Genomic DNA, 21,133 nt, shown 5'->3' on the forward strand with positions numbered 1-21,133 from the left:
TGATAGGAATTGTGTTAAATCTATATGTTAATTCAGGGAAAATTGACATTTCTCCATGAAGTGTCGAGTCATCCAATTCATGAACACAGTAGGTCTCTCCACTTTAGATATTCTTCAATTTCTTTCATTAGTGTTTTGTAGTTTTCAGAATACAGAATACACTTACACCTAAGTATCTTTTTTGAGCTAATTGTAAATGGTATTGTATTTTAAATTTAATTTTGGTATGTATATTTTCATTGTTATCATATGGAAATACATTCATTTTTGTATGTTTATCTTGTTTTCTGTGACATTGCTGAATTCACTTTTCTAGGAGATTTTTTACTGCCCCTGTAAATAGGGACAGTTTTCTTTCTTTCTCATCTATATGCCTCTTATTTCCTTGTCTTGGTTTATGGCACAGAGTAGAACTTCCTTCACTATGCTAAAACAAATAAGAGTAGTGAGACCAGATATCTTTGCCTTGTTCCCAATCTGAGGTTGAAGACATTCAGTTCTTCACAATTAAGTATAATGTTATTTATACGTTTGTCATGGATTCTCATTATCAAGTTGAGAATGTTCTTATGGTTTTTGAGGAGAAGTGAGATGTAATTTTTATCTTTGTTCCTCTATAAGTAAAGTGTATTTTCCCTCTGGCTTCTTTCAGGATGTTTTTTCAATTAAACTTTTTATTTTGAGATTATTATACATTCAAATTCAGTTGTAAGAAATAATACAGAGAGATCCTGTGTACCTTTCACCCAGTTTCTCCTGATGGTAACATAAAGCTGTAGTAAAATAACAGGATTTTTATTTAATCTTTGATTTTCTATAGTTTGAAATTGATATGCCAGGTGCAGATTTTTTGGTGTTTATTCTGCTTGGTGTTATCTGAGCTTCCTGGATCTGTGATTTGATGTCTGAAATTAATTTGGAGGAAATTCCCGGTCATTATTATTTCAAATATTTCTTCTTTTCCTTTCTCTCTTTCTTCTGGTATTCCCACTATGAGTATGTTATACACCCCTCCCCCCTTTTTTTAATGCTATACCTTTTTTAAAGTTGTCCCACAGTCCTTGGATTTTCTGTTCTGTTTTTTCAATTTTTGTTCTCTTTGCTTTTTGGTTTTTGGGGAATCTATTGATATATCCTCTAGCTCAGAGATTCTTTCCTCATCCATGTCCAATCTACTACTGATCCCATCAAAGTCATCTTTCATTTCTGTTACATTTTCTTTTAAATGGGTTTTTTTCTTCAAAAATGGGCTCTAATATTTCTTTTTGTTTTTTTTAACTTCTTTATTGGAGTATAATTGCTTTACAATAGTGTGTTAATTTCTGCTTTATAACAAAGTGAATCAGTTATACATATACATATGTTCCCATATCTCTTCCCTCTTGCATCTCCCTCCCTCCCACTCTTTTTGGTTCTTTCTTAGCATTTCCATCTCTGTTTACATTGACCATCTCTTCTTTTCTTACATGCTGTCTACTTTATCCATTGGAGCCATTAGCATATTAATCATAGCTGATTTAAATTACCAGTCTGATAATTCCAACATCCCTGTCAAGTCTGGTTCTGATATTTGCTCTGCTCTTCAAATTGTGGAGTTCCCCCCACCCCTTTTGCTATGTCTCATAATTTTTTGTTGATAGCTGGACATGATATACCAGGCAGAAGGAACTGCTATAAAAAGCCTAGTAATAATGAGGTGTTGAGGTGGGGGAAGAGAGGAAGCATTCTATAGTCCTATGGTTAGATCTCAGTCTTCTAGTGATATTACGCTTCTGAACTATGAATTTCACAAGTGTTTCTCATTCCCCTCCACCCCATGTCAGACAGAATGGCTAGAATGCCCTGGAATTGGGTATTTTTCTTCTCCCTCACAGAAAGCTAGAGCCTGTTGGAATTGGCTCTGATAATAAACCAACAATTAGTTTCCCTGAGGGAAGGCCTTGTTAAGAACAGAATACATTTCAAAATGGTTCATTTCCCCCTCCCACTGCCAGAAGCATGAGGGGGATTTTTCTCTGATATTTACTGTGGGAATCTGGTCAGGCTCCTGGAGGTAAATTTCAAAACATTTTGAGTCCCCCTCATGACTGCTTCCCCCCCATCTACATTGAGTCTCCAGCAATTTGTCTATTGCAGTTCAGATATTCCTGCTCCAGCTCTGGTTTCCACAGTGGCTTCTGCTCTTGGGTCTCTGTGCCAGTAAGTAATCTGTGACTTCCTGTATTTCCCTGTCTCTTTAATTTTGGGGGTAGTGGTTTGCCCTGTGTCCTCCCCTCTCTTACACAGCCAAGAAGAGTTGTTGATTTTTTTCAGTCTGCTCAGCTTTTTATTTGTTGGAGTGGTGATTTCAAATCCCCTTAAATTCAGAACTAGAAACTGGAAGTCCTTGACAGTGTCTTTTGATGGAAAAAATTTTCACCTTTTATGAAGTCTAATTTGTCTGTTTTTAAAATTTTGTTGCCTGTACCATATCCAAGGAATCACCACCAAACCCAATGTCATGAAGCTTTTGCCCTATCTTCTTCTAAGAATTTTACAGTTTTAGGTCTTACATTTAGGTTATGGATCTATTTGAGTTAATGTTTGTATGTGGTGTTAAGTAAGGGTACAACTTCATTCTTTTGCATGTGGATTTCCTGTTTTCCCAGCACCATTTGTTGAAAAGACTGTCTTTCCTCCCATTGAATAGTCTTAACACTTTTGTTGAAAATTGTCTGACCATATATGTAAGGATTTATTTCTGGGCTCTCTGTTCTATTCCATTGGTCTATATGTCTGTCTTTATGACAATACCACACTGTTTTGATTACTGTAGCTTTGTAGCAAGTTTTGAAATCAGGAAGTGTGAGTCCTCCAACTTTGTTCTTCTCTTTCAGGATTCTTTTGGCACTTAGGGTCACTTGAGATTCCATATACTGATTACCAAAAACTAAAGAAGGAAGCCCCATTTTGTCACTGCTGGAGAGAAGACAAAAATGTAAGGAGATAAATTATTTCAAATATGAAGGGGAAAAAAAGGCAAGATTTTAAAGTAAAGTGAGAATGGTAGGAAAGGAGTAGTGCTTTTGCGATGCTGTTTTCAAGGAGAGATGGCTAGGGAGGCCGGTGCCTGCTGCTCTCACTTCTGCTCTTCGCAGCCTGGGGGGCTTGCAGCGGCCAGATCCACTACTCGGACCCTGAAGAGGCCAAACACGGCACCTTCGTGGGCCGCATCGCTCAGGACCTGGGGCTGGAGCTGGCCGAGTTGGTGCCATACCTGTTCTGGGTGGCGTCCAAAAGCCGCGGGGACTTTCTGGAGGTAAATCTGCAGAACGGCATTTTGTTTGTGAATTCTTGGATTGACCGGGAGGAGCTATGCGAGCAGAACACGAAATATAGTATCCACCTGGAGGTGATCGTGGACAGGCCGCTGCAGGTGTTGCATGTGGAGGTGGAGGTGAAGGACGTTAATGATAATCCACAGGTCTTTAGAGTGATAGTACAAAGGCTATTTATTCCTGAATCTAGGCTGCTGGATTCACGTTTCCCGATAGAGGGCGCTGCTGATGCAGACATTGGTACCAACGCTTTTCTAACATACACTCTCAGCTCCAGTGATTATTTCTCTTTGGATGTACAGGCAAGTGATGAACTGAGTAAGTCACTTTCGCCTGAATTGAAGAAGTCTGTGGATAGAGAAGATACACCAGAACTTCGTTTATTATTGACAGCCACTGATGGGGGCAAACCAGAACTAGAAGGTACAGTTCAGCTGCCGATCATGGTGCTCAACGATAATGATAACGCCCCATGGTTTGCCCAGGCCGTGTACAGAGTACACTTATTAGATACGACTAATGTTCCAGCAACTGGAACATTAATGACCACATTAAACGCCTCTGACGCTGACAAAAGTGTAAACGGCGAAATTGTCTTTCTTTTGGCAATGATGTTTCTCAACATAAACAAACAAAAAAACAAAAATTCAAAATTGATTCCAGCTCAGGAGAAATTAGGCTAATTGGTAGACTGGATTATGAAGAAACGAAATCCTACGAAATTCAGGTAAAAAACAGTTGATAAAGGAGGTCCTCCAATGTCAAATCACTGCAAGGTTTTAGTGAAAGTGCTGGATGTAAATGATAATGCTCCGGAACTGGCGGTCACATCCGTCTTTGCCTGTAAGAGAGGAGTCTCCACTCAGCATCGTCATCGCCTTCATCTCCTTGTCTGACCGTGACTCTGGTGTCAATGGGTAGGTGACCTGCACCCTGACGCCCCATGTGCCCTTCAAACTGGTGTCCACCTTCAAGAATTACTATTCGCTGGTGCTGGACAGCGCCCTGGATCGCGAGAGTGTGGAGAACTATGAGGTGGTGGTGACCGCGAGGGGTGCGGGCTCGCCTTCCCTGTCGGTCACAGCCAGCGTGTCCGTGGAGGTGGCCGACGTGAACTACAACGCGCCCGCGTTCGCGCAGCCCGAGTACACGGTGTTGGTGAAGGAGAACAACCCGCCCGGCTGCCACATCTTCACGGTGTCGGCGCGGGACGCGGACGCACAGGAGAACGCGCTGGTGTCCTACTCGCTGGTGGAGCGGCGGGTGGGCGAGCGAGCGCTGTCGAGCTACGTGTCGGTGCACGCGGAGAGCGGCAAGGTGTACGCGCTGCAGCCTCTGGATCACGAGGAGCTGGAGCTGCTGCAGTTCCAGGTGAGTGCGCGCGACGCGGGCGTGCCGCCTCTGGGCAGCAACGTGATGCTGCAGGTGTTCGTGCTGGACGAGAAGACAACGCGCCCGCGCTGCTGCTGCCCGGGCCGGGCGGCAGGGGGGGAGCACTGAGCCAGCTGGTGGCTCGGTCGGTGGGCGCGGGCCACGTGGTGGCGAAGGTGCGCGCGGTGGACGCGGACTCGGGCTACAACGCGTGGCTGTCGTACGAGCTGCAGCCGGCGGCGAGTGGCGCGCGCAGCCCGTTCCGCGTGGGGCTGTACACGGGCGAGATCAGCACGACGCGCGCCCTGGACGAGGCGGACGCGCCGCGCCAGCGCCTGCTGATGCTGGTGAAGGACCACGGCGAGCCGGCGCTGACGGCCACGGCCACCGTGCTGCTGTCGCTGGAGGACAGCGGCCAGGCGCCCAAGGCCTCTTCGCGGGCGTCGACGGGCGCCGCTGGCGCGGAGGCCGCTCTGGTGAATGTGAAAGTGTACCTGATCATCGCCATCTGCGCGGTGTCCAGCCTGTTGGTGCTCACGCTGCTGCTGTACACGGCGCTGCGGTGCTCGGCGCCGCCCAGCGAGGGCGCGTGCGGCCCCGGGAAGCCCACGCTGGTGTGCTCCAGCGCGGTGGGGAGCTGGTCTTACTCGCAGCAGAGGCGGCAGAGGGTGTTTTCTGGAGAGGGGCCGCCCAAGACCAACCTCATGGCCTTCAGCCCCGGTCTTTGTCCAGGTCTGAGCACGTCGGGAAGAAATGAACATCCAGAAACAAATTCGGTAATATAAGTTCAACTTCCAAGCTTTGGCTTTAGTTTTTAAAAATTTTTACTTATCTAACCATCTTTTCAAATGTCACTTTAAAAGATGTATTCCAAGTGTTCACTAAAATCGCAACAAATCTTACCATTTATTGTAGATATTTATTCTATTACTTATAGCTGCATCTTGAATAGAACTTGGAATCAAACAACAAAAAAACTAATGTAGGAACAAATTGCCATATTCCTTGGATCAAATAGTAGGATACTTCTGAAAGAATACTGAAATATTAAGCAGTCTTGATCATATTTAACACAGAATCTTAACGTAGTTAAATACATTGTCATTTTCAAGTTTATTTGTAGCTTGGAATGAAATGTCAAGCCCTGGACAAAAAATTATCGGCAGATTTACAGAAACCATCTGCCTTCCCTTAAGGTTTTGCGTTTCAAAGTGGGCAATTAAAAAAATCGTTTTAAACAAAAATAATTTAAAAGATATTTGTAGGGTGATATTTTAATTTTTATGTTAAAATATACAACTATTTTTTTCGTTGCTTTTATGATCAGTATCCTGATGCCAACGACTCTGAGTTCTCCTGGTTCTAGAAAGCTTAGCATGGAATGAAGTTTTTAGTATAGGATCTGGTTAGGAAACACTTAGCACCTTCCATTTACTCACAAATGTTCTAAGACACTTTATTTATTTACTTTTAAATTTATTTATTTAATTTATTTATTTTTGGCTGCGTTGGGTCTTCGTTGCTGCACGAGAGCTTTCTCTAGTTGCAGCGAGCGGGGGCTACTCTTTGTTGCGGTGCGCGGGCTTCTCATTGCAGTGGCTTCTCTTGTTGCAGAGCACGGGCTATAGGCACGCGGGCTTCAGTAGTTGTGGCTCGCGGACTGTAGAGCGTGGGCTCAGTAGTTGCGGTGAATGGGTTTAGTTGCTCCGCGGCATGTGGGATCTTCCTGGACCGGGGCACAAACCCGTGTCCCCTGCGTTTGCAGGCGGATTCTTAACCACTGCGCTACCAGGGAAGCCCTAAGACACTTTATTTTTACTTCTCTCAACCTTTCCAATAACTTTGTGAAGTGCATACTTTAGTCTCACTTTGTGGATGAAAGTGCTGAGGCTCAGAAAATTTAAGTTCAGTATTTTTACTAAGTTTTCTCCAGATTTCCCAAGGATATCTAGAACTTGCTTGTTCTAATGGACTTCATTGCCTTTTATAAAATATTTAAGGTAGCTTACAATGGAAGATATTTACAAGAGCAATTTTAAAAAGTCTGTTTAAAAGCCAAAGTAAAAGATCAAGAGAAGAGTGGGAACAATTTATCAAAAAATCAATCATAGGCTGAGTGCAAATCCTAATACTCACCTTCCTGGAAGTAAGTACAGAAATATAAAAAAGAAGAATAAAAGGAAATTCTCTGTACCAACTCTTTAAGAGAGAAAAAACTCCTCTCTTCCTGCTGTAAATTCAGAGTTGATTACTGGTCATTATATAAGGGTTTAGCAATATCCTGAACAGTATGTTTGATAGCAGTTTTGCAAAACCAGCTGAAACATATTTGTTATAAATATTATTATATATGCTAGTCATTAAGTCAAGAGCATAATATTAAATTTTATTTCCTATGTTTAATTCTGAAACTACACAAGTATTAAATGCATATATTTTTGTTTGCAAACATTTAAATAAAAATGCAGAAAAAGTCCCTTGGAAGTCCCCTTGTGAAAGCATTCTATAAGAAATTACTATAATTTAGTAGTTGTTTCTAGATATTTTAATTGATATAGTGCTGTTGCTTAGAGTGCTTTAAGAAACAGGCAGTGAGTATGTTTCTGTAACTTTTCAAATATTAATTATCATACCCACCCAGGCTTTTGGCAAAAATCAGCAAATAATAAATAATAATTTTAGATTTCACATTGCCAAGAAAAGTTTCCAGCTCCTTTAAATATGAGATAAACTTTGCAAGATTATAAAACTGGTCAAGATAAATTAAGGAGTCACAAAAATAATTTCTGTTCCCAAATTCACATTACCTATGTCCCCATGTCCAGGCTTAGGAGTTTCTCTAGGGACACTGAATATATTTACTGATGGATCAGAACACAAGCACACATGGAGAGCCTACTGCAAACTAAGTCCTGCTGTAGAAACTAGGGACCTAGCAAGAATGAAACAAGATAGGAGAGGTCCTTGGCTTCAAGGGGACCACATTGTAACCTGTTTAAAAGAACAATTGTGTTATGAAAATACTTACATTGGTGTAATATTGCCTTTTCAGTTTTCTTTGTCTAAACAAGGTGTCTATAAAGGAGGATCTCATTCTATTCATGACTTTTAACAAATAGGCAGTATAATGCTGACTGTTATTAGCAAGTTTTCTGGAAAAAAACAGATGTGGGCTTTCCTTCTTTACGCAATTTGCACTCAGAAAATTATATGTAATTCTCATTGCCTCAACTAATGAAAATATAATCAAGTAGATGGAAAATTCTCTGGAAAGGGGAACTAAAATGATCAAAAGATTAGGAGGGATAGAGGAAACTACGTTTTAAGGCCAAACTGAAAAATCATAAACAGTATGGAGAACGTAAACATATTTATTTTATCAAGCCAAAAAAACTTGAGTTAGAGGTTGACATTTGAAGCTAGAATGGCACAACTTGTTTCTTCGAGAATTTATATAGGTTGAAAAATCAATTATCTAACAGTACTTCACTGAGAGGTTAATAATAAGATTTCTAATGGAATTGGACATCACTTGATAAATACCAATAGCCCTTTAAATTTGGCCTGAAGAGATTCAGGCATGCCTTCACACAGCTACATTGGGATCACTGTCAAAAAATTTTTAGATGATGCATTATGGATCTAAGAACAGACAAACATTTCTTTCTGTATTATGATTATTGTTGTAAAGGTTTAAATTTTCTGGGTTATTTGAAGGTATTAACTTGGAGGTGAATCTCAAATTTTTGTTAATGACTACTAAACCAAAAAAAGGGGGTTTAAGATTACAAAGTTTGAAAAGTGATTTTTTTAGGGCTTCCCTGGTGGCGCAGTGGTTGAGAGTTCGCCTGCCGATGCAGGGGACACGGGTTCATGCCCCGGTCCGGGAAGATCCCACATGCCGCGGAGCGGCTGGGCCCATGAGCCATGGCCACTGAGCCTGCGCATCCGGAGCCTGTACTCCGCAACGGGAGAGGCCACAACAGTGAGAGGTCCGTGTACCGCAAAAAAAAAAAAAAAGTGATTTTTTTAAATGAAAAGGTACTTCTAGGATGGAGGAAAAGGTGATTATGGAGTGGTGTTGTTACTTAATATTTATTTTTATATAAATATGAATGGATTTCCCATTGGTAGTTAATATTCTTGTGCCATCCAGAATCTTTGTGCCAACTTTCAATAGTTTTGTCTTCCTTTACGAGATTTCTTCCAGGAAATGTATTTCTTCCTCTTTTCTTCTTTATAAAGATGACCCAGTTGCCATATTTTTCTACTTTTCCACCATTCTTTGCTATCATTAATATGTATTCGTTGAACAATTTAGTAGTAATAAAAACTTAGACTAATATAGATTTATGGAAAATTTATTTTTTGGTACTTATTTCATGGTATGTTTATAATTCAAGCTAGTCATTCATTTAGGAAATTTATTGACTTAAAAATTGTCAAATCCTGAAAAGGTGAAGTTATATTTGCTGAGATCTTATTACCATGTTATAATCATTGTTATGCAATTGGATTAGTTTTGGTTAATATTAATAATCCATTAAAGTTGGCAGCTTCACACCTTTGCTGTCCATCTGAAAAACTAGGCAAAATCATCATGCTGTTAATACTGAAAATAATATTTTCATTTTTCTATGAAGGCTCCAAAAAACATCCCAATGGAAATAAAAACTATGATTACTTTCAGTAAAATATTAGTAAAACATATATTATTATCTTTTGATTATTCAATTTCAGTATTGAATTTCAGTTGCATGACTATGATTTTAGGAATTGCAATTTTATTATCAAATTACCTTGGTATGATGATGCTAATGTAATTTCATTTGTAGGGGAATATTACGTTTACATTACCTAAAGTACAAGAAAGTACACCTGAGAAGACTATTTCTTGATACGTTCCTTCTTTTTCAGAAAACTTCCTTTCTAAGATTAGAACTGTAATTCTAGTTTCTAGTATAACAATAAGTGATTAGAGAAGTTAGGTATCACTTCAAGTACCTTTGAGACTTGTGGTCAGTCAAGCATACAAATAGATGAGAATGAGAGATAGTTGTTTATATTGGTAGCCACTATTAATATTTCTGTCTTCCCCCTTCTGGGAACACTGGAGGATTTCACTTCCTTGCTACCTTGAGCTGTGATTTTCTTTGATCAATGAAATGTGCATGATGTATATCACTTTGAAGCAGAAGTAGATAATTGCCAGTGCAAGACTGTCTTCTGTTGTCTTTTCCCATTGCAGCATTTATGGAAGTACAGGTTGATGTTGAGATGCCATAAATCAAAGCATTCTGGGATGCTGAGCCAGCATGTGGAGAAAAGCTGTCCTAGGCAGTCTTCCATAACCACAGAGGACTTTGCAGAAGTCAGAAATAAAATTGTGTTTACTTTAGAGGTAGAATGGAAATAGTCAATATACAGCAACATTGTCATTGGGGTTCCATTGCCATTAAGCTAATGTGAATAGAATACATTTTAAGAGGAGAGCATTACAACAGGTAATACAACTGATAGGAGAACATTATTATTCACCCTTTCACTAAGGTATCTGACCGTTAAGTAGATGAGGTAACTTGGATTCCATGGAAAAAATTATTGTGTAGTGATTTATTTTTATATAAAAAGCAGGAGAAGAAAAATAATAAATGGAATTTAAAATGTTTTAGGCACCTCTTCTTCTTTTTTGTTTTTCTTACCTAGCATCCATTTCCTCTTCTTGTTTTTTTCCTTCTGGGGCTTGTTGTAGTTTTGTGAAAGACCTGAATGAGGATTTTTCAAGAATAAATGCTCAGGCACATAAATCTTAAGGAATTGACAGTTTGCTTTGATAAGGGCAAAGGATATAATTGTAGCAATGGATAGTATATTAGTTTTGTAGTGCAGCTGCAACAAGTTACCACAAACTTGGGGGCTTGAAACAACAGAAATTTATTCTCTCACAGTTCTAGAGGCCAAAAGTTCAACAAGGTGTTGGCAGGGTGATGTTCCTTCTGAAGCCTCTAGGAGAGACTTCTTCCTTGCCTCTTCCAGTTTCTGGTGGCTCCTGTCATTCCTTGACTTGTGGCAGCATACCTCCAATTTCTGCCTCAGTCTTCACATTTCCTTCTTTCGTGTGTCTCTGTGCATCTTCTCTTTTCCTGTCTCTTATAAGGACACCTGTCATTGGATTTGTGGCCCACCCAAATCTAGGATAATGCTAGGGTTAAGGTTACCTTATTTATATCTGTAAAGATCTCTATTCCAAATAAAGACACATTTTTTTTAAAATTTTTAAATTAGTTTCTGCTTTATAACAAAGTGAATCAGTCGTACATATACATCTGTTCCCACATCCCTTCCCTCATGCATCTCCCTCCCTCCCACCCTCCCCATCCCACCCCTCCAGGCGGTCACAAAGCACCGAGCTGATCTCCCTGTGCTCTGTGGCTGCTTCCCACTATCTATCTACCTTACGTTTGGTAGTGTATATATGTCCATGCCTCTCTTTCGCTTTGTCACAGCTTACCCTTCCCCCTCCACATATCCTCAAGTCCATTCTCAAGTAGGTCTGTGTCTTTATTCCCATTTTGCCCCTAGGTCCTTCATGACTTTTTTTTTTTTAAATTCCGTATATATGTGTTAGCATACGGTATTTGTCTTTCTCTTTCTGACTTACTTCACTCTGTATGACAGACTCTAGGTCTATCCACCTCATTACAAATAGCTCAGTTTCGTTTCTTTTTATGGCTGAGTAATATTCCATTGTATATATGTGCCACTTCTTCTTTATCCATTCATCCGATGATGGACACTTAGGTTGTTTCCAGCTCCGGGCTATTGTGAATAGAGCTGCAATGAACATTTTGGTACATGTCTCTTTTGGAATTATGGTTTTCTCAGGGTATATGCCTAGTAGTGGGATTGCTGGGTCATATGGTAGTTCTATTTTTAGTTTTTTAAGGAACCTCCATACTGTTCTCCATAGTGGCTGTACCAATTCACATTCCCACCAGCAGTGCAAGAGTGTTCCCTTTTTTCCACACCCTCTCCAGCATTTATTGTTTCTAGATTTCTTGATGATGGCCATTCTGACTGGTGTGAGATGATATCTCATTGTAGTTTTGATTTGCATTTCTCTAATGATTAATGATGTTGAGCATTCTTTCATGTGTTTGTTGGCAGTCTGTATATCTTCTTTGGAGAAATGCCTATTTAAGTCTTCTGCCCATTTTTGGATTGGGTTGTTTGTTTTTTTGCTATTGAGCTGCAGGAGCTGTTTATAAATTTTGGAGATTAATCCTTTGTCAGTTGCTTCATTTGCAAATATTTTCTCCCATTCTGAGGGTTGTAAAGACACATTTTTAAGGTTCTGGGTGGATATATCTTTTGGGGGCTACTATTCCAATCACTACAGATACAAGCTTGGTGGTATTTGTTGAGCATGGCTTCTCAGTGTCTTTCGCCATTAGGGGAAATGTGCTTGGATTTCTCGCAATGGTACTCTATCTCTCTGAGGGAAGGGAGAGAGACATTCTAGGTCCTCAGAAACCCTGAATAACAGCAGAATGTACCTCATACCTTCAGACATGTCATTCTCAAAATCTAGCAAAATTACTTTATAGGATTACAAAAATTCTCTTAAGCGAGCCATGTTTCCTAGAGCTAATATCTGGATTCTAGACATAATTCCTCAATATGTCAACAGTAGCCAGAGTGGCCACTGATTATAAAAAAAACTACGGGGTGTTACAAATATGCAGTTGCATTGCAACTATGTAATGATATAATGGCCAGTCTGCAGCTATGTGCAGTTTAAGCTCCAGGAGAAATTGGGTACATGAGTTCTTGCACTGGTCTTCATGAGAACCAACCTCCTCATTTTCAGTCCACATAATTTAGGCATGTCTGATTTCATCTCCTAGCTTCAAGAATGAATAAGCAACCAATGTCTGGCCAATGTGAGAACCATCACAACTATTGACTAAAGGAAAGATACATCATCTAAACTGGGTCAAGGGAAGTGATACTCTAGGACTTTTGCTGGGGATATTAGGAAAAGGGCATTTTTTTTTTTCTGCTGAGAGTCACTAAATGTGGCCTGAAAATAGGTAGCCTAAAAGTTACTTTGGTCATTTTTGCTCTTCCTGAAACTGGTAAATAATTGTCTATTTCCATGCATAAGACAATAAATGATGCTCTGCTTTTTTGCTTAAGTCAGTTTACTTGGGGTTCATTGTTAGAGTATGATTAATATAAGTATATACTTTATAGATGGTGTAAATAAGTATCTTAAGATATTGGACTAAAGGGAGAAATTAGCATTGGTTTTCAGTACTAGGAAAAGGTAGTTTTTCTTTAGCAGGGATTTTTCTTTTCTTTTACAGACACTATAAATCTTGCAGTTAATTTTGTTTTCCTCTTTGCTGAAAACAAAGTTTGTGACCTCCTCAGAGTAACTGAAAATAACTTCTATTTTCATTCAGTGTTTCATTTTAAACACTGACCCACCCTCAATTAATTTTATTTTATTCCTATGTTATCTTTATCATGTTTTCATAGTTTGTGCATGAAGGGGACAGCTGAGAATTATTAAAATAAGATATTCTCAAATAATTAACACTAAAAAGAGGTCAATTATACTGTTCTTGAATGAAAATCCAAATGTAGTAGAAAAGGGAACTTTTTTTTTTACATCTTTATTGGAGTATAATTGCTTTACAATGGTGTGTTAGTTTCTGCTTTATAACAAAGTGAATCAGTTATACATATACATATGTTCCCATATCTCTTCCCTCTTACGTCTCCCTCCCTCCCACCCTCCCTATCCCACCCCTCTAGGTGGTCACAAAGCACTGAGCTGATCTCCCTGTGCTATGCAGCTGCTTCCCACCAGCTATCTATTTTACGTTTGGTAGTGTATATATGTCCATGCCACTCTCTCGCTTTGTCACAGCTTACCCTTCCCCCTCCCCATATCCTCAAGTCCATTCTCTAGTAGGTCTGTGTCTTTATTCCTGTCTTACCCCTAGGTTCTTCATGACACTTTTTTTCTTAAATTCCATATATATGTGTTAGCATACGGTATTTGTCTTTCTCTTTCTGACTTACTTCACTCTATATGACAGACTCTAGGTCCATCCACCTCATTACAAATAGCTCAATTTCATTTCTTTTTATGGCTGAGTAATATTCCATTGTATATATGTGCCACATCTTCTTTATCCATTCATCTGATGATGGACACTTAGGTTGTTTCCATCTCCTGGCTATTGTAAATAGAGCTGCAATGAACATTTTGGTACATGACTCTTTTTGAATTATGGTTTTCTCAGGGTATATGCCCAGTAGTGGGATTGCTGGGTCACATGGTAGTTCTATTTGTAGTTTTCTAAGGAACCTCCATACTGTTCTCCATAGTGGCTGTACCAATTCACATTCCCACCAGCAGTGCAAGAGTGTTCCCTTTTCTCCACACCCTCTCCAGCATTTATTGTTTCTAGATTTTTTGATGATGGCCATTCTGGTTGGTGTGAGATGATATCTCATTGTAGTTTTGATTTGCATTTCTCTAATGATTAATGATGTTGAGCATTCTTTCATGTGTTTGTTGGCAGTCTGTATGTCTTCTTTGGAGAAATGTCTCTTTAGGTCTTCTGCCCATTTTTGGATTGGGTTGTTTGTTTTTTTGCTATTGAGCTGCATGAGCTGCTTGTAAATTTTGGAAATTAATCCTTTGTCAGTTGCTTCATTTTCAAATATTTTCTCCCATTCTGAGGGTTGTCTTTTGGTCTTATTTATGGTTTCCTTTGCTGTGAAAAAGCTTTGAAGTTTCATTAGGTCCCATTTGTTTATTTTTGTTTTTATTTCCATTTCTCTAGGAGGTGGGTCAAAAAGGATCTTGCTGTGATTTATGTCATAGAGTGTTCTGCCTATGTTTTCCTCTAAGAGTTTGATAGTTTCTGGCCTTACATTTAGGTCTTTAATCCATTTTGAGCTTATTTTGGGAACATTCTTAATTAAGAATACATTATCCAAATGAGGAACAAATGAATTGTTAATTTACAAACATCTGTTAACAGTTCAGAAAACAAACTAAAAATGGAATATATAAATATATTTTCAATTTATAAAGTATAAAATAAATACCCTTTGATTCCTGTGTGCTTTATGTGAAGAAACTGAGAAAAAATTCTGTTATATTCAAAAGAACTGAAAGCAGGGTCTCAGAGATATTTTCACACCCATGCTCATAATAGCACTATTCACAATAGCTAAGAGGTGGAAGCAACCCTGATATCCATAGACAGATGGATGAATGGATAAACAAACTGTGGTATATACATGCATCAGAATATTATTCAGCCTTAAAAAGTAAGGAAATCCATCACATGCTACAACATGGATGAACCTTGAGGACATTATGCTAAGTGAAATAACCCAGTTACAGACAAATACTGTAAGATTCCACTTATGTGAGGTACCTAGAGTAGTCAAATTCATAGAACCAGAAAGTAGAATGGTGGTTAGAGGGGTGTGGTGTGGTGGGAAAGGGGAGTTGTTTTCTAATGGTTATAGATGGAAGTTCATGTTTGCAAGATGAAAGTTCTCAAGATCTTTTTCACAACAATGTGAATATACTTAACATACTAAATTGTATACTTAAAAGTTGATGAGATGGTAAATTTTGTTACATGTTTTTAACACAATTAAAGGGAGAATGATATATTTCAGAGTTTAAAATAAATATTTTCCCTAAATGAAAGCTATCAGTAAACTTAGACTAGACAATTGTTTAATTTTAAATCTACAGAATAAATAGTAGAGCCTACATTTTGGCCACATGATGTCGCTGTCTACTACAGTGTATTCTGTAGGAAGAAAAATATCCAGGACCCTATTGTCACTCCAGAGAGACAGAACAATAAGAGAAGCAGCAGGACTTGAGCAGAGACTAGAGGACAATATTTAAAATTTTGCAAAACATGATATTCTAATTTGATCAAGTCGCTGAGTATTGGTGATGGTGTCTTCTAAGAGTAGGGGCGGAGAGGTCGGGTGTCTGCTACTCTTGCTTCTGCTCCTCGCTGCAGGGGAGGCCAGGAGCAGCCAGGTCCACTACTCCGTCCCCGAGGAGGCCAAACACGGCACCTTCGTGGGCCGCATCGCCCAGGACCTGGGGCTGGAGCTGGCGGAGCTGGTGCCGCGCCTGTTCCGGGTGGCGTCCAAAGGCCGCGGGGACCTTCTGGAGGTAAATCTGCAGAATGGCATTTTGTTTGTGAATTCTCGGATCGACCGGGAGGAGCTGTGCGGGCGGAGCGTGGAGTGCAGCATCCACCTGGAGGTGATCGTGGACCGGCCGCTGCAGGTGTTCCATGTGGAGGTGGAAATAAAGGATATTAATGACAATCCGCCAGTGTTTCCAGTGACAGTAAAGACTATCCGGTTTCACGAATCGAGGCTGCTTGACTCGCGGTTTCCTCTAGAGGGGGCGTTTGATGCAGATGTCGGAGTAAATGCTCTTCTCTCCTACAAGCTCAGCTCCAGTGAGTTTTTCTTTCTAGATATACAGACAAATGATGAACTAAGCCAGTCTTTGTCTCTTGTGCTGAGGAAATCTCTGGACAGAGAGGAAACTGCCGAGATTAATTTGTTACTGGTGGCTACTGATAGGGGCAAACCTGAGCTCACAGGCACCGTTCAATTGCTTATTAAGGTATTAGATGTGAATGACAACGAACCTACTTTTGACCAATCAGTTTACAAAGTACAGTTGTTAGAGAACATCGCAAAGGGATCCCTGGTGATTAAATTAAATTCTTCTGATGCAGATGAAGGATCAAACAGCGAGATTGTGTATTCATTTAGTAGTGATGTGTCCCCCAATATAAAGACCAAGTTCAAAATAGATCCCAGCTCAGGGGAAATCAGAACTAAGGGACAATTAGATTATGAGGAAGTGAAATCTTATGACATTCAAGTCATTGCGTATGACAACGGGACTCCACCAATGTCTGGGCACTGTAAAATTTCAGTAAAACTTGTGGACATCAATGATAACACACCAGAAGTCTCAATCACGTCTCTTTCACTTCCCATCCGAGAGGATGCTCCGCTGGGAACAGTCATCGCCCTCATCACGGTGTCTGACCGCGACTCCGGTGCCAACGGGCAGGTGACCTGCACCCTGACCCCCCATGACTTCTTCAAACTGCTGTCCACCTTCAAGAATTACTACTCGCTGGTGCTGGACAGCGCCCTGGATCGCGAGAACCTGGCGAACTATGAGGTGGTGGTGACAGCGCGGGACGCAGGCTCGCCTTCCCTGTCGGCCACAGCCAGCGTGTCCGTGGAGGTGGTCGACGTGAACGACAATGCGCCCACGTTCGCGCAGCCCGAGTACACGGTGTTGGTGAAGGAGAACAACCCACCCGGCTGCCACATCTTCACGGTGTCGGCTCAGGATGCGGACGCCCTGGAGAACGCGCTGGTGTCCTACTCGCTGGTGGAGCGGCGGGTGGGCGAGCGAGCGCTGTCGAGCTACGTGTCGGTGCACGCGGAGAGCGGCAAGGTGTACGCGCTGCAGCCACTGGACCACGAGGAGCTGGAGCTGCTGCAGTTCCAGGTGAGCGCGCGCGACGCGGGCGTGCCGCCTCTGGGCAGCAACGTGACGCTGCAGGTGTTCGTGCTGGACGAGAACGACAACGCGCCCGCGCTGCTGCTGCCCGGGCCGGGCGGCGGGGCGGGCGCACTGAGCCAGCTGGTGGCTCGGTCGGTGGGCGCGGGCCACGTGGTGGCGAAGGTGCGCGCGGTGGACGCGGACTCGGGCTACAACGCGTGGCTGTCGTACGAGCTGCAGCCGGCGGCGGGTGGCGCGCGCAGCCCGTTCCGCGTGGGGCTGTACACGGGCGAGATCAGCACGACGCGCGCCCTGGACGAGGCGGACGCGCCGCGCCAGCGCCTGCTGGTGCTGGTGAAGGACCACGGCGAGCCGGCGCTGACGGCCACGGCCACCGTGCTGCTGTCGCTGGAGGACAGCGGCCAGGCGCCCAAGGCCTCGTCGCGAGCGTCGACGGGCGCCGCTGGCGCGGAGGCCGCTCTGGTGGATGTGAACGTGTACCTGATCATCGCCATCTGCGCGGTGTCTAGCCTGTTGGTGCTCACGCTGCTGCTGTACACGGCGCTGCGGTGCTCCGCACCGCCCAGCGAGGGCGCGTGCGGCCCCGGGAAGCCCACGCTGGTGTGCTCCAGCGCGGTGGGGAGCTGGTCTTACTCGCAGCAGAGGCGGCAGAGGGTGTGCTCTGGGGAGGGGCCGCCCAAGGCAGATCTCATGGCCTTCAGCCCCAGCCTACCTCAAGGTCCAGACTCAGCAGAAGAAAGGCAGCAACTCTCGGAATCAGAACAGTTCGGAAAGGTGAGTCTTTAAAATTTTTTTTTCTGTCGCCTCTAAAATTGTTCTATTCTCTTTGTTCTCTATGATTCTATTAATTTTTAAAATTAATTATTATTGGAGTACGGTTGATTTACAACGTTGTTTTAGCCTCCTCTGCACAACAAAATGAATCAGCCATACACAGTCTATTAATTATTTTGATTCATAGCTCTGCTTTTATTTTGTATCATTATCTTGTGCAATATATGGTGTGAATTAGAAATCAATTTCTTGCATTGAGAACAACTTAAATGATTTTCTTATTTTTACATTTTGGATTTTCCATAATTAAATCTTGCCATGAAAAATATGATTAAAGTGTTGAGAAAACACTTTAGCAAAATTTGAAAACTTAACATTATGTGTAAATATTTTTTCTCAAATTAAAAAATCACAATTTGAAAAAATTTAAAGAGGGTGATTATGGAATACATATTTTCAATTTACACCATCCATGCTGTCAGAATATGTTGGGAATTTCCTAAATTATTCTTTTGATCAAGAATTCATTTATCTTTATCTGTTTATGTAACAGTTAATATGTTAGTTTTTCTTTTCATGTATTTAAAAGCAGCCTGAACAGATTTTTAACGCCAGGACCTCCAAAGTATATATCATAGCTCCTTACAACACATGACATCACTTAGAAATAATTGCTAATCTTACGTATGTCTTTCAGTAGTAAAAAGATTTCACATTTGCAAAATCCTTAGAGTTTTAAGGCACAGTAGAGAGTTTATTGAGAAAAAAAATCTCCCTCAATTTTGTTTAATTAAAAAAAATTTTTTAAGTCACATTGTGGGGTGGCCAGGTGGTGGGACTTTTTCTTCATACAAGTGGAGAGTACTTTTACCCAGTCTTTATGTTAGTGGGGTGCTTAGTGAAGCTTAAAGTATATCACTGGGCTAATGTATGCAGACCTCCCACTGTGCAGAGATTGACCACCTTCCTTTGGTAACACACACTATGCCCGTGATAACATTTTCTAAGACTGAGCTCACTTAATTTCACCTGGCAGCAACTATATTCCTAATGAAGTTGGAGTTTTTCCAAAAGGCAAAGACTGGCATTGAATGACTACATTTTCATTGGTAACTACTATGTTGGGTAATTAAAACACTAAACTTGATGAGTAAATAAGTAAATGTTACACTTGGAAAGGAAATTAAAAACACTTTTTTTTTTCAACAAAAGGAAGATGTCTTGGGGTGAAATTACTGTCTTCTACTACTCTTTGGTCCTTAGTTATTTGCTGGTTTTTCCCCCCCAAATGATGAATTGATGAATCATGAAATAACTTCCACTAAGTGACCTTAGCTTTAGCCATTTCACAGATAGGCCAGAATATCAATTTCTACCTGGGATCTGCTATTAAAGGAATTGAGGAGTTTGGTGGGGAAATACTGAACTTCATTTAAGGATAATCTGTTCCTGTGGGAAATATATTAGCTCCTTAGAGTTGATAAGCCTCAAAATACAGTGAGTATATATTTCCTGGGAATCAGAAAAATTCATCTGAGGCTTTACAGAGGAAAACAAATGGCTGAAGCTCTTTCCTGGGATGAGTCATCCCACCTAGAGTACTATAGCTACTCACCACCTTCTTGATACTAGTGTACAGAAAGTGTGAATGGTCAGATGGAATCTGTCCTACTGGAAGTCTGGCTACTACATTTCTACTCTAGGTAAATGGTAAGCTTTTAAAATTATATCCAGGTGTGCCCATATCTCCAGGAGTCACAATACCTCACTGCATAAGTTCTTATTGATTTCTTATTCCTTATTTACATTTTCTTGATTCAGTTGCCAAAAGAGATGTCTAAGTGAGAGTAGATATTATTCACTGATACCTTAACCACACATGAGCACAACTTTAAACTCATATAGTTCCTTTAGTATTAACTTCATCTCCTAATAATCATTATGGAATCTACTCTGTTATAAATTCCCTGTGCCATTCCAAGTTGCAGATAGTATACTCTTAAATGTCATGAAATGTGAAGTATTACAGTAAGTTGTGAAAGCCATCTCAATATGAAGTCCATGATATTTAAAAATTTTAATTTTGTCTCTCATTTTAAAACTAGCTACTACTTTTCAAGATCCATCAAAGCACTAACTGGCATATTGATATCTTAATTATTTCCTAGATACACTCTTTTCCAAAATAATTCTTAAATGTTTACTTTTTAAAAAAAGACTTCTTGATGTGGACCATTTTAAAGTCTTTATTGAGTTTGTTACAATATTGCTTCTGTTTTTTATGTTTTTGGTTTTTTGGCCCCAAGGCATGTGGGATCTTAGCTCCCTGACCAGGGATCAAACCCGCACCCCCTGCATTGCAAGGCAAAGTCTTAACCATTGGTCCACCAGGGAAACCCATTAAATGTTTACTTCTTTTTCATGAACTAGTACAAGAGAATCAATTAGAAATTATCTGTTTGATATTAACAAATAATATTAATGTAACTTACCTCTTTACTTATATTCTTGAGAAAGTTAATTTAAAATATTCACTTATTTATACATTAAAATTTAATTGATAATTTATTCTATTCTAAATGTGAATGATAAAATATGAGTAAGTTGCAATGCAGTCTTGCATTCAATGAGTACATGGAAAACCTGGTATGAAAACTTTTCTTCTAATATTTAAATCACATTTTTTGTTTGTTTTTGGCTGCACCCTCGGCAGTGGAAGCACGGAGTCCTAACCACTGGAGCACCAGGGAATTCCCTTAAAGCACATGTTTGATTTCATTTAAAAAGAGTCCAACTATAAGCAAAAATCTGGGCATTCTCTTACCTCTCTAAATTCAACCTCTTCCCATGAATTTTCTTTGCTCAGCTTCCAAATGCTCAGAGAATGCATGCCTTTTACTAACTTTACAGAGACATTTAGTATATTTCATTGCCTAGTCTTACATGTGTTGAGTCATATTCCAAAGTTACTTTTCTCTCTTTAATAATTGGTTAAGCACCAATTATTACAAGTAACAGCTTTTTAAAAAATTGGAATCCAGAAATTCAT

The 21,133-nt window shown here is 40.5% G+C and overlaps 1 protein-coding gene and 1 pseudogene across 2 annotated transcripts in view; both read left to right on the forward strand.

Annotated features, from left to right (window-relative positions):
* The window catches only part of LOC308616364 (protocadherin alpha-1-like), a 59,945-nt pseudogene extending 54,472 nt beyond the window's left edge, over nucleotides 1–5,473 (forward strand). Inside the window, exon 2 of the transcript in view lies at nucleotides 3,098–5,473. The product of the transcript in view is annotated as a protocadherin alpha-1-like (transcript). The remainder of the gene's footprint in view (nucleotides 1–3,097) is intronic.
* Nucleotides 5,474–15,693: 10,220 nt separating this feature from the next.
* Nucleotides 15,694–18,096, forward strand: LOC308615807 (protocadherin alpha-2-like; the record flags this gene model as incomplete). Its single annotated transcript, XM_081231602.1, has 1 exon — nucleotides 15,694–18,096. One exon carries the CDS (start codon nucleotides 15,694–15,696, stop codon nucleotides 18,094–18,096), a length of 2,403 nt encoding a protein of 800 aa, XP_081087728.1.
* Nucleotides 18,097–21,133: the final 3,037 nt, after the last annotated feature.

Source organism: Mesoplodon bidens, assembly GCF_964165515.1.
Source record: "Mesoplodon bidens genome assembly, chromosome: 4".
NCBI lineage: Eukaryota > Metazoa > Chordata > Mammalia > Artiodactyla > Ziphiidae > Mesoplodon > Mesoplodon bidens.